The sequence below is a fragment of the Apodemus sylvaticus genome, chromosome 16, assembly GCF_947179515.1.
Source record: "Apodemus sylvaticus chromosome 16, mApoSyl1.1, whole genome shotgun sequence".
NCBI lineage: Eukaryota > Metazoa > Chordata > Mammalia > Rodentia > Muridae > Apodemus > Apodemus sylvaticus.
Window position 1 is genome coordinate 47,119,283 of NC_067487.1, and position 12,220 is coordinate 47,131,502.

The following is a 12,220-nucleotide window of genomic DNA, read 5'->3' on the forward strand; positions in this document are numbered from 1 at the left end:
AGACTGCAAAGAAAACTCAAACTAACAAGTTCCAAAGGCAGAAGCACTTTCCTCATGAAATTCATAGGTGAATACCTCACCAAGCTCTATGATAAACAAAGCCCTAAAATGCCTATTCCATGATCCCACTGCCCCCAAACAAATAATGGCAAATGTTAAAACTCCTGTTAACAATGCAAGGCTGGCTGCCTAGGCTGGCCCATGGTGGGTCCCTGGGCTGCCTGCACGGCGGATTAATTGGTCCTGCAATGCTTCATAAACTGAGGCCACGGTTTACTGCTTCCTATTTCACGGTTATTCCTTTCTTCCTGTTCTTCTCTGTCACCTATCTGGCCACTGTCAACGAAAGCCCTTTCCCATTTGCTTCAATGGTCGTTCATAAGTGGTGATATGCTATGGCATTTCATGGCATGCTGGGCTAGAAACTTACTGCTTAAAAAATAAGCTAAAGTACTTGGCTAGTATGAGCGAGGCCCTGGGAACCCCAACACCATTTAGACACCAAAGAGCAACACTCTTTAAATTAAAAATAGTGATTATCTAAAACTCCTCCCCCAAAAAAGCACACTAAAGAAAGTGTGGAGATTCTTAGGGCGGAAGCCAACAGAACTCTCAGCAAACCCCCTAACCAGGACCCTCGTTTTCCCCTGAGTATTCATTTCCTAACCAAGACATGGAGACTACTTTTTAAAATGAGAAACTGCATTAAAGCTGTACATAGTATTATATGTCAAAGCATGTATAAACACAAGTCATATGTATACTGCTAAATATGTGATCCATGAATACAGTTTGGGTTTTTACTTTAAAATTGAATATGCTTCTAAATTACATACATTTGTAAGATACAATGTAATGATCATCAGAATAACCAATATTTCCATCTTCCTAAACATTTGTCATATTTATCATTTTGTTGGCAACCTTTAAACTCCTCCTTCTTTATACGAATATTTATTATTCATATAAAGTTATTCGTATTCAGTTAATCTGTTAGTTGTCAGAACTAACAAAGATGGAGTCAAGACCTGTTCTTAAATTAACCACATGGACAGTCAGAGACCTTTATCCAGAATTCCCTATTCTTTAGCTGTGAATGTAATGAGCTTTGGAAACAGAGGGATAGAAGACCAGTGATGAAGGACTCTGAAAGCTAGTCTAGGTTCACACTAGAACGAATGAAAGGCAGAACAAAGGAAAAGGAAGAAAAAGTATTTAAACAGTGGAACCTAACTGTAGTTTGTTAAAACACTCTGCCTTACAAGAGGTTAAAATGGTTTGTATGGGACCCTGAGTTAGTTCTCTAGAGAGTACATGGTTATAAAACAAGAGCTTTCCCTATTCTAGCATCTCTTGTCTTGTCATGGGCCCTCTTCTTTCAAGGGCTCCTTGATGCCTCTGACATGAGGCTTTCACTGGATCTAGGATACAAAATTGTAGGTTATATAAACCGATTTTCCTTCCAAATCGCCTCAGTTATTTCATGATAGCAATAGACACAGCCCAGCCTCGGGCTTGTGAATGAGGAGAGTGGAACTGTTTCTGAATGGATAAAATTTGGCTTCCATGGTATTCAAAGCTAGCATTCCCTGCTTAGACCAATTACAGATGCTCATCTTTAAGGACCACCTTGTACTGTACTATTTTTATTAATTCTTTGAGAATTTCATATTTAGCACCTTCCAGTTCTTCCCCTTATCACACTCCCATTCCTTCCCATCCAACTTTGAGAAAGCTACTGCTGCTTTTTCTTGTTCTTGTTCCTCCTCCTCCTCCTCCTGGTCCTCCTCCTGGTCTTCCTCCTGGTCCTCCTCCTCCTCCTCCTCCTCTTCCTCCTCCTCCTCTTCTTTTCTTCTCTTTTTTTCCCATTGAGTACAATTTTCATTGTCCAGCTAGTCTTGTGACAAAGCCTTCCCTAGGGTATGGTTAGCCTATCAGGGGCACATCATTAAAGAAAGCTAACTCTCCTCCCAATAGCTATCGAATGTCGATCGTTCTTCAGATAATCATGGGATTACAAGTCTGCCTTCCCTATGTATATTGGGAGTTCGTCTGGATGGAGCTTTCAAACATCTTGTGCAAGCTATCACAATTGCTGATATCATATGTGCCTCTAGCCCGTCGTATCTGGAAAATACTGTTTGCTTCATGTTATCCATCACCCCTGGCTCTTACAATCTTCCTGACCCCTCTTCCAAAAGGATCTCTGAGCCTTGAGAGAATAGTATATTGAGTTTTGAATGAAAATGACCCCCATAGGTTTATAGAGAGTGGCATTATTAGGAGGTGTGACCTTGTTGGAGTAGGGAAGGGGTGTCTTTGTTGGAGGCACTTGTCACTGGGGGTAGGCTGTAGGGTTTCAGAATCTCAAGCCGTGCCCAGTGGTTTATTCTCTCTTCCTGCTGCCTTCATATCAAGATGTAGAGCTCATCCTGATTGCTGAAGCTGAACTCAGCTCTTTCTCTAGCACCATGTGTACCTGCATACTATCACGTTTCCAGTCATGATGATAATGGACTTAATCTCTGAAACTGTAAGCCATCTTCAATTAAATGTTTTCTTTTCTAATAGTTACTGTGGTCATGGTATCTCTTCACAACAATAAAACCCTAATTAAGACAGAAGTTGGCACCAGAGATTTTGGTATTGCTATAATAAGCCCGATCATGCTTTTGTTTGTAGGAAAGTGGACTTTGGGACTTTGTATTTGAAAAGCAGTTGAAAGCTTTAATTGGGATTAATGAGCCATTCTAAGAACATGGAAGACAGTGGTGTTGTGGGTGATTTGAACTGTGAGTCTGGCACAAGAGGTTTCTGAGGAAAAGAATATTAGTATGTGGCTTAGAGACTATTCTTGTGATATTTTGGCAAATAATAATAATAATAAATAAATAAATAAATAAATAATAAGTCTGCTTGAAGCTAATTTGAAGAGTATTAGATTATTTGTGTTGGCAGAGAAGTAGCCTGGTATTGACTTTGTTGTATGGTTATTGGTGTTCATGCTAATAAACATCTATGCTGAAAAGGAACATGCTAAGCAAGGAAACATACAGTGCACACTCCAAGGGGAAAAGGGACACTAGGAAGTGGAATGAAACTAAATGCTGTGTTCAAGGAGATAAACAGAATAAAGAAGAGTATGATGTTAAATGGAATAAATGGAGTGGTGACCTCAGGGCAAGGCCCAGTTAAGCTTCCAGTCTGTGAAAAGGAATTAGAGAATAGCTTCTGGTCTGGTGTGCTAGCACACACCCTTAACTCCAGCACTGGGGAAGCAGAGGCAGGTGGATTTTAGAGAGTTCCAGGACCGCCAGGTTTGGGTAGTTAAGGATACTAATGAAAACAGAAAGATGGTGGGCGTGTAATTAAGTTACAGAACAAGCAAGCAGCAGAACTTGGAAGCTTCAACCACATGCTTCTGGCTTTAGAGTCAAGGATAGAAGAAAGGTATAGCGAGAATTTTGATTTCTTAGAAAAAAACACACAGAAATATTATGGGAATATGTTTTCATTTTAATCCCAGGTGTGGGGATATGGGGCTGCTTCACAGCAGGTGACTGTGATTTGCCTCATGCTTTAGTAGGGAGCTAGCTCTTCCAGCTGCAGACAGTTTCTGTGATTGTGTGACATTTGGAATTCTGGGGGAATTCTATTTTCAAAGGATATATAAATGCTAAATCCCCAATACAAGGGGCCAGTTGGCTGGTTGGTGGTTGGATGCTGTTGGATGCAGTTTGTCATGAAGTTGTGTGCAAAAACAGGAAGAAATTAGAAATGCTAATGGGAAGATCAAACTTGCTCCAAAGAACTGGACACCCCTAATCAGCAGAAAGTAGTCTACTTGTATTCTTACCCTCTCTTCCCTCTTATCCCTTTTTCCGCTCCTACCTAGTGTTAGGGGGTTGAAAGGGAATAAGAAGAGGGGTGGAGAAGGGTAGAAGGAAAAAAGAACCTGTTGGGATTGGCTCTAATGCTATTCGTGTTAATTTGGCCCCTCAAATCACACAGCAACTTGCACGTCTATGCTGAGAGTCCCTGTCACCAGTTGGCTCTGATTGGGAAATAAAGTTCCTAGTGCCCAATGGCTGGGCAAAGAGACAGAGGTGGGACTTTTAGGAGTCCAGGCAAAAAACAGAAGAGAAGAAGAAAGGATTTGAATGTAGGTACAAAGGAAAAGCAGCTCCAGCAGGGCTGCCCAGCAGAGCCAGGGCAGCAAAGATGAAGTATAACTCAAGAATATCTGAGGAGAGTGTGTTAGCCACAGGGAGGTTTGGAAGTGCCCAACCATTGAGCTGCTTAGGTCATATTTAAAAAATAAGCCTGTGTGTGTGTGTGTGTGTGTGTGTGTGTGTGTGTGTGTGTGTCTTTCATTCATGAATCCAAAATATTTGGGTAGGTACAGAGTAGGTACACACACCCGCTGGGAGTTTAGAGCAAGCATATTAACAATTTGCTGCATCAGGAACCCACAAAGTGACCAAAAGTCTGGTTACTGAAGAGGGTTATGGAAGCTTCCTTCACGAATAAGAAAAGCTATGAGGACAGGTATGTGTCAGGGGTGTCTCTGCATGGTGGTGTAGAGAGGCCCCTGTGTGAAGCTATGAGGGTGAAGCCTGTATTGCCTTGGAGATGCCAGAGGTGTGTGATAGCTGCCAAGGAAAGCTACTAACAGAAAGTGGAACCAGCCCAAGAGAAACAAGTGTTGCAGTTAACAAAGCTGAAAGTTGTTGAAGATCTGAAGACACTACACTTGGACATGGAGATGCAGACTTTGTATTTGCCCAGCTGGTTTTCGGTTCTGTTGTGCTCCAGTATGCTCCCTTTCACCCATTTTTGAATGGTTATTTATATCCTGTGATACTGATGTATGTAATCTGCTTTTCTCATTTAGATTTTTCAGAGAATTACAGTTAAGAGATTACATGAGTCTCAGAAGAGACTTTGAATTTTGGCACAAGTTTGATACTACTATAGACTATGAGGACTTTTAGAAGTTGGGGGAAAATGTGTTTTGCATTATGATATGGCTACAAGACCACGGGGGCCAGAAAGTAGAATATGGTAATTTGAATAAAAATGCACCCAAAAGGTTCAAAGGGAGTGCCAGTATTGGGAGATAGCCTTGTTGGAGTAGGTTTGGCTTTGTTGGAGAAAATGCATTACTGGGGGAAAACTTTGAGATGTCAAAACCTCAAGCCAGGTCTAATGGATCAGTCACTTCCTGCTGCCTTCAGATCAAGATGTAAAACTCTTGGCTCCATCTCCAGCCCATGTCTGCCTCCAGTCCACCAATAATGGACAAAATCTCTAGATTGTAAGCCATCCCCAATTAAATTTTTCTTTAAAAGAGCTGCCATGGTCATGGTGTCTGTTCACAGCCATTCATACAACTAAGACACGGGGTCACACATCCAACAGTGGAGTCAGGACTCTAATCAAACATGCCTTCTGCAAACCTTATTCTCTTAACCACTGTGTTACCAGCCTAGGGAGATCTGGCCATGTGCAGACACCTCCCTAACCTAGCACAAAAAGACCATGTCTCAGCAAGAACATTGTGAGTGACACCAGCTCAAGAAATGCAGAAAACCAAGGCCAATAAGATGGCTCAGCATTTGCCACTAAGCCTAAGGACTTGAACTATCGTCCTGAAACTTACCTGATGAAAGGAGGGAACTAGCTTCCTCAAGTTGTCCTCTAACCTCCACAAATGTGCCATACTGTGCATATATATGTAAACAACACACACACCAGTCACATAAAGTAAAAGGAAATACAGAAAGCATTGCCTCCCAACAGTATCCAAGAGGATATTGACGAGTATAGCTAATCTTTGCTGTAGAAGAGACACACTACCGTAAGTACATGACCATACATATGCCTTCCTGTTTTACAATAGCAATGATATAAATAAGGACCCATTTGTGTGCCCTTACGTTCTTAAATCAAATCAAAACCATGCAGCACTCACCTGGAGGATTTTATTGGCTGTTACTACTGGAGCCTCATCATTTACAGACTCAACAGTCACAAATAGAGTGTGAGGCAGACTCTGTTTCCCAAGCTCAGGGCTGTTTGCCAAGACGGTGAGACTGTCGAGAAAATCCTCACTGCCGTTATGAACATAGTAAATCAACTCCTGCTCCACCTGAAACCAAAACCAACAAAAGCACCAACCAGCTGAAACTCAAACCCAAACTGTGAAGGTACTGCTAAAAAGAGAAGGCTCAGATTAAGAATCTCTAAAGAACAGAATCATGTCTTCATCCCATGAAGTCTGAGTGAGCGTCAGAGAGGAACTGTGCTAGACAGCATCACACTTCATCCTAGAATAAGTGAGATACCACTTCACCCTGAATAGGTTTAAGGGGAAAATGCAATGTGATGTAGTAACAAGAATGCTGGACTGGTAGCAGAATTCTTGAGTTTAAATCCCACTTCTAACAATAACTTGTACTGAGTATGCATGACCCAGGCCTCCTACTAATGGGTCAGCACAATAAAGTTCAAGTTCTACCTGCTTATTTAAAGTCACTAAGTTATGGTGGTCTTGATTGCTTTATTTGACAGTTTAAATTGTTAGATTTGGGCTCCTCTGAGGTTTCACTTTTCTTCCTTGGAAACATAGATCTTGGCAACTATTAAGTTCACCTAAACATACTTTTTTTAAAGACTGTTGTGTTTTCCCCAAATCTCTTTTCTTTCTTTTTTTTTTCTTAAGATTTATTTATTTATTATGAGTACACTGTAGCTGGCTTCAGACACACCAGAAGAGGGCATCAAATCTCATTACAGATGGTTGTGAGCTACCATGTGGTGGCTGGGATTTGAACTCAGGACCTCTGGAAGAGCAGTCAGTGCTTTTAACTGCTGAGCCATCTCTCCAGCCTGTAAACAAATTTTTGAACTAAGAAGGCACTGTTTCCTTAATTGTTCTCTGTATCTGAGGTCATGTGAGATTGTGAGTTTTAATTAACTTGACACAGCCTAGATTTACCTTGAAAAAAAAGAGACCCGCTGAAGGGCTTGTCTCTATTGGCTTGGCCTTTGGGCATGTCTCTGAGGAGTCTCAATTAAGTTCACTGATGTAGGAAGACCCAACCCACTGTAGGCAGCACCATTCCCTAGACAAGGCTTCCTGGACATTGAGAAACAGAGCTAAACATAGGCAAGTAAGCAAGCAACACGCATGTATTTCTTTCTTTCTGCTGTGATTCTCCTGCTATGATGAACTATTACCTGGAATTGTAAACTGAAATAAATGCCTTTCTCTCTAAATCACTTTTTGTTGGGGTATAAAATCATAGCAACAGAAATGTAACTAGGATAGTCTGCTACCTCCAAATCTTGAGTCCTCACCTTCATAATAAATCATGTGTCTCTAATGCTAACATACATCTCCTATGAACAGAATGCATTACAATCAAATTATTCTACCATAGAAGAACTCTTTCATGGTAATAAATCAAATGTAAATATTTGCTTTTACCCGGGTTAGATTCATCTATTTAATTTCAATTCTGAAATAGCCCCTGGACGGCTTAGTCATTCCTCTTTGATTCGTAGAAACTAAAATTCTGATCAAATCCCTTTCCTCCTGGCTGCACTAGAAACCCTGGTGCATACAGTTCAGACTTCAATGAGTCTGTGATCCAAACACAATGGTGAGAACTCCCAACACCCCAAAGGAGTTGCTGGAATTTAGAACAAGTCTCTGGGGCTGTGTTTGTTTTGACAAAATTTAGCCAAAATTTTTAGCAGTTCAGTTTTGCCCATTCCTGTGGTGCACTTCCTTTAAGCAAAGTCTTTTGATCTTACAGGAGTGTTTCTGACAAGGGTTGAAAAGTTCAGTTAAGGCCTCCAGGGAAAATCATAGCCACTCATATACAGGTGCTAGGAGAGTTTCTTTGGACTTCTATGGGTAGAAGATTCCAGATAACAGGCCTAACCTCACATTCCTGGAATATGCTGTGCTAAGCTACTTGTGAACAAACAAGGAGAGGGACTGACCACAGATGAGAGACCTCAGAAGGGAGAGCACTTTAGGGACGGGGACAATGCTCACTTCTAGGACACTTCTTGGAGAAATGCATCCCTTCTGCCAAAATCACACACCCTGTAATGAGGAATTTGTTCCAAAATCACATACCAGCATGATATTGGCAGAAAGCTGGGAGTGTGTTTATCTTTACCTTTCAAAAGTCAGTAAAATATCTGCTTTTCTTGTTTATTTATTTATTTTTCTATAATGCTAATCTTCAGTCAACACGTTATGAAAATCACATTTCTTGTCTCTCTGCCTCCCTCTTTCCCCCACCTGGAAAGAAAACTCCACACAGATGGGGGAATGATCTGATTAGTTCACCACTTTGTCTCCATCACCTAGGTCTAGAAGCTCTGACACAAGATACTCACAAGCTTATTATTTAACAAATGAACCCAGGGACTTTCACTAAGACACTGAAGGCTACACACACATGGGATTTGTGTCACTTTAAGTGAAAATGGCAATATCTCAAAACCTAGAGACTACAGATACTATATGTAAAGAGAAAGTATGAGGAACCACTTGGCAAACAGGTTCATGTGACCTTGCCACATGTCTATAAACAGGCTCAATAGCGCAGATGCCCCAGACACAGAGTTCGACCAACAATCTTAGGAACCCGGTCAGTCACTGACTTGACTGAGTCAGGACTCAGTACATGGTATAAAGGGTATTTGATTGAACTTACCACAAAGCAGAAGAAGGTTGCCAACACTGGGCTTTCCAGCCTTTGAGATGGAAGCCACGACTAGCCAAAGCATAAGACCAAAGCGAAGAACCATTCACAATGTGGGTGAACCGTCTTCCCTGGGACACGGGGAGGGGCTGCTTGCTGCTTTCCCTCCCTCTGCATCCTGTCCCTTCATGGCTTCCTAACGACACCTATCTAGTCTCCTTGACAACTGATGTAGACAGAGGTAGGAACCCTCCAAACGTAGCCCCAAACAACCTCTGCCCTCCTCAGCCTGTGGAGAGAGTATTCCTCAGCTACCTACATAGCTCCCACCTCTCAGGCCTCTACATTCTTGGCTAAGCTGCTCCTTTGACTCGCACTGCCTTTTTCTGATTCCTAATCTGTTTCTCCCACACTCTTTATCTAACTCATCAAAGTCTAGATTAAACATTGTCCCTTTGCAATGAGTTACTTATGATCTCCCTGATCTCCAATTAGAATTGGATTTGTCAATTCTGCACTCCTACAACACTGCTGTGAAATACAACGTGAGAGACAAGAAGAGAGCATCCTCATTAAAGATGAAGTGTCTAGCTCCTCCATAGCACTTCTTGAGGCAAAGAAATGTTTGTTACCATGGTAACACACAGTAACTCAAATGGAGCAAGCCTTTAGAAACTGGATTTGAATCCATTAAGAATCCCATGACTTGGATTTTCAAATTTCTATTTAATTTTACATTTGGGTGTTTTGCCTATACGTATGTCTGTGTACCATTTGCAAGTCTGGTAGCCGTGTCAGATCCTTTAATTAGAAATGTAGATGATTGTGAGCCACCATGTGGATGTTGGGAACTGAACCTGGGTCCTGTGGAAGAGAAATCAGTGCTCTTAACTGCTGAGCCGACTCTTCAATCCCCAACTTGGAATTCTTAAAAGCAAAATGAAGCAACACAAATGTGTTTTTAGCAGTAGAGGCGAAGCCAGGCAAAGATGGTGGGAGGTTGTTTTTGGTTTCCAACCCAAAGAGTCTATATCTCTTTGGTCTGCAGAGGGAATCTGCATGCCAATTTTCAAAGTTAAAAGGGTGGGGGGCAACATTCATTTATTCATGATAAGAAAGCAAAGTCTAACAATAAGACCAAGCAAAGAACCAGATAGCAACCATGAGTTGACTTTGGTTATTTCATCCAGTCTCATCTGGATGCTAGAGGACTAGGTGTATCCAGCTTGCAGATAACCGGGACTGAGCCACCCTGGACACCCGGAGCACATGCTTAGCATATAGTGTCTTCTCTGTAAAACACCTGGTGACTGGATGAATGGAAACATGAATGAAAATGTTCGCTACAAGATGAGTCAGCCTAGTGTTCCTGGGGTCAATTAGAGGGACTGGCACTCACAGAGAGGTGGGCCGTCAGGAAGCACAGTCAATGCAAGGTGTACAGGCAAGTCAGAAAAGCAGGAGAATGCGACAAAATAGACAAAGTTCAAGGGTATCTGATTGCTCCTCTTTCAAATAGTTAAAGGGTCTATGAGGGGAGGGATGGTTTTCTCTGAGAATAATGCCTCGCACTGCATTCTCAAGAGAGCCAGGATCTAGAAAGTTCTAAATTCAGTTCAGTGAAAAGAAATGCTGAAGTGCTTTTAACTACAGTTTCCTCTCAAGAAGCCGTAAGTATTCCATCACTGAAGACATTTAGACAGTGTTAACCCGGTCTCTACAGGGATGCAGCAGATACTAGCATCTTGTGGGGAGCTGGACTCTAAAATCCCATCACCAACAAAGCCCGTGAGTCTAAATGATAAAGAGCCAATTCTAGCCAGCCCCACCTCTGGCACAACATACTCAAACATAGTAACTGAGATTTATTACCTCTTTCCTGGAAAATTTCATTAGTTTTACTCTTGGAAACTTGGAACTTTCAATATATCCATGCTTTGGTTGTTCGAGGAGAACAAATTCACAGTCAAGACTCTCAAAATACTTGCTTGGAATTTGGAGGTGGCCTCGCAGAAGTGCTTTGGAGGCCCCTTCTTGAACTGTGAGATTCTGCACCTCTAGAGGTATCCACTTAGGGGTGATATTCAAAAGCATCTCCACTCTCCGTACAACCTGGGAGTCCTCTGTCACATCGAGGGTGAACTGATCCTTTTGATGGCCAGGAGCTGACTGGACATAGACGACATTGCCATCATCAATATCCTGCTGGGAGAAGCTCAGAGCGGACTTGGCATCTGCATCCACGCTGCCGTCTTCTGCTCTGGATTTTTGGAGGTATCCATGGACCGGTGGAGCTCTGACTATGAACACTGCCTCTGAGGGAATATCTTCTTCATTCCCAGCCTAGTGTTCACAAACACAACACACAGACACAAGAAAAAAGCATATGAAGAACAACTGTAAGAGTGTAAGCCATTGATGAACCACATGACTTCACTTAACACCGACAAGTGGCTTAAGTTACAAGCTGGGTTGTTATGCAGTTTAAGGTCAGGTCTGATCTGGGGTCCATGTCAATATTTGGAATATCAGCCCTGGTCACAAAAATAAATAAATAAATATTTAAAAATTAATAGTCAACAGCACTTCAGTAGCTATGAAGTTCCTGTATGCATCACTTAAAAACCCTAAAATGTCTAAAAATTTAGGTAAAAAAAATTTAAATGATAAAAGAAGAGGGCTGGAGGCTTGCCAAGCATCTAGTGTTTGCAGGGCCATGAATTTGATCCTTAGCACCATCGTGGCAGGATTATAAAGAATCAAAGGTGGCAGAAGAAAGAACAGTTGACTCAGCAACATCTCACAACTGTAGAGGAAAGGGCTCTTTCCTTTTTTAGTTCTATCCTCACTAGCTCAGCACTTCCTATGCATTTCCATTGTATTGATTCAGGATTTAAACCATCTCTAAACCCTAGTTGCAACTCATTTCATCACAAGGGTGAACACGCCCCCTTGTGGTGAAATGCATTAATCCTGTAACTTGGAAAAGAATTGTGAACATCTGGTGCCTTCTGTTCCCTTAGTGAGGACTTGCCATTCACCTAACTGATGCTAGCTCAGACTCATCTCTGATAATGACTGGTTGCACTTGGAAGTCAAGTCCCTAAGGCAAAGTCAGAACAGCCTGCATGGGTCAGTAGCCGTCAAAAAGTACAGTGTGCCCATCCTATACCGTACAGCAAATTCCCCTAAGAACCGACAGCCCTGTCAGGCTGATGTACAGGACTGTGCTCACTAGAAGTTTCAAGGCAGAAGAAGACTGAGGGAAATGCATGACTCTGCTCTCACCCTGGCACTACTCCACTGGTCAGGATCAGTTTCTGTCAAGGCCACATCCAGAAGTCAAGAGAGAGACTATGCAATGCTGTCCTCCACTGTCCATGTCTGCCACTACTTCCTCCCTTCACAGATCAACCCATGTCAAATAAGATGTTGCTAGTTCTGCTGTAAGCAACAAATTAAAATAAAGGGTTCTTAATTTATCATAATATGCA

The 12,220-nt window shown here is 41.9% G+C and overlaps 1 protein-coding gene across 1 annotated transcript in view; it reads right to left on the minus strand.

Annotated features, from left to right (window-relative positions):
- The window catches only part of LOC127666855 (chondroitin sulfate proteoglycan 4-like), a 67,245-nt gene that overhangs the window by 35,693 nt on the left and 19,332 nt on the right, over positions 1-12,220 (minus strand). The window contains exons 4-5 of the mRNA XM_052159844.1: positions 10,599-11,069; positions 5,975-6,151 (exon numbers count right to left, since the gene is read on the minus strand). Coding sequence (XP_052015804.1) covers positions 5,975-6,151; positions 10,599-11,069 — 648 coding nt within the window. The remainder of the gene's footprint in view (positions 1-5,974; positions 6,152-10,598; positions 11,070-12,220) is intronic.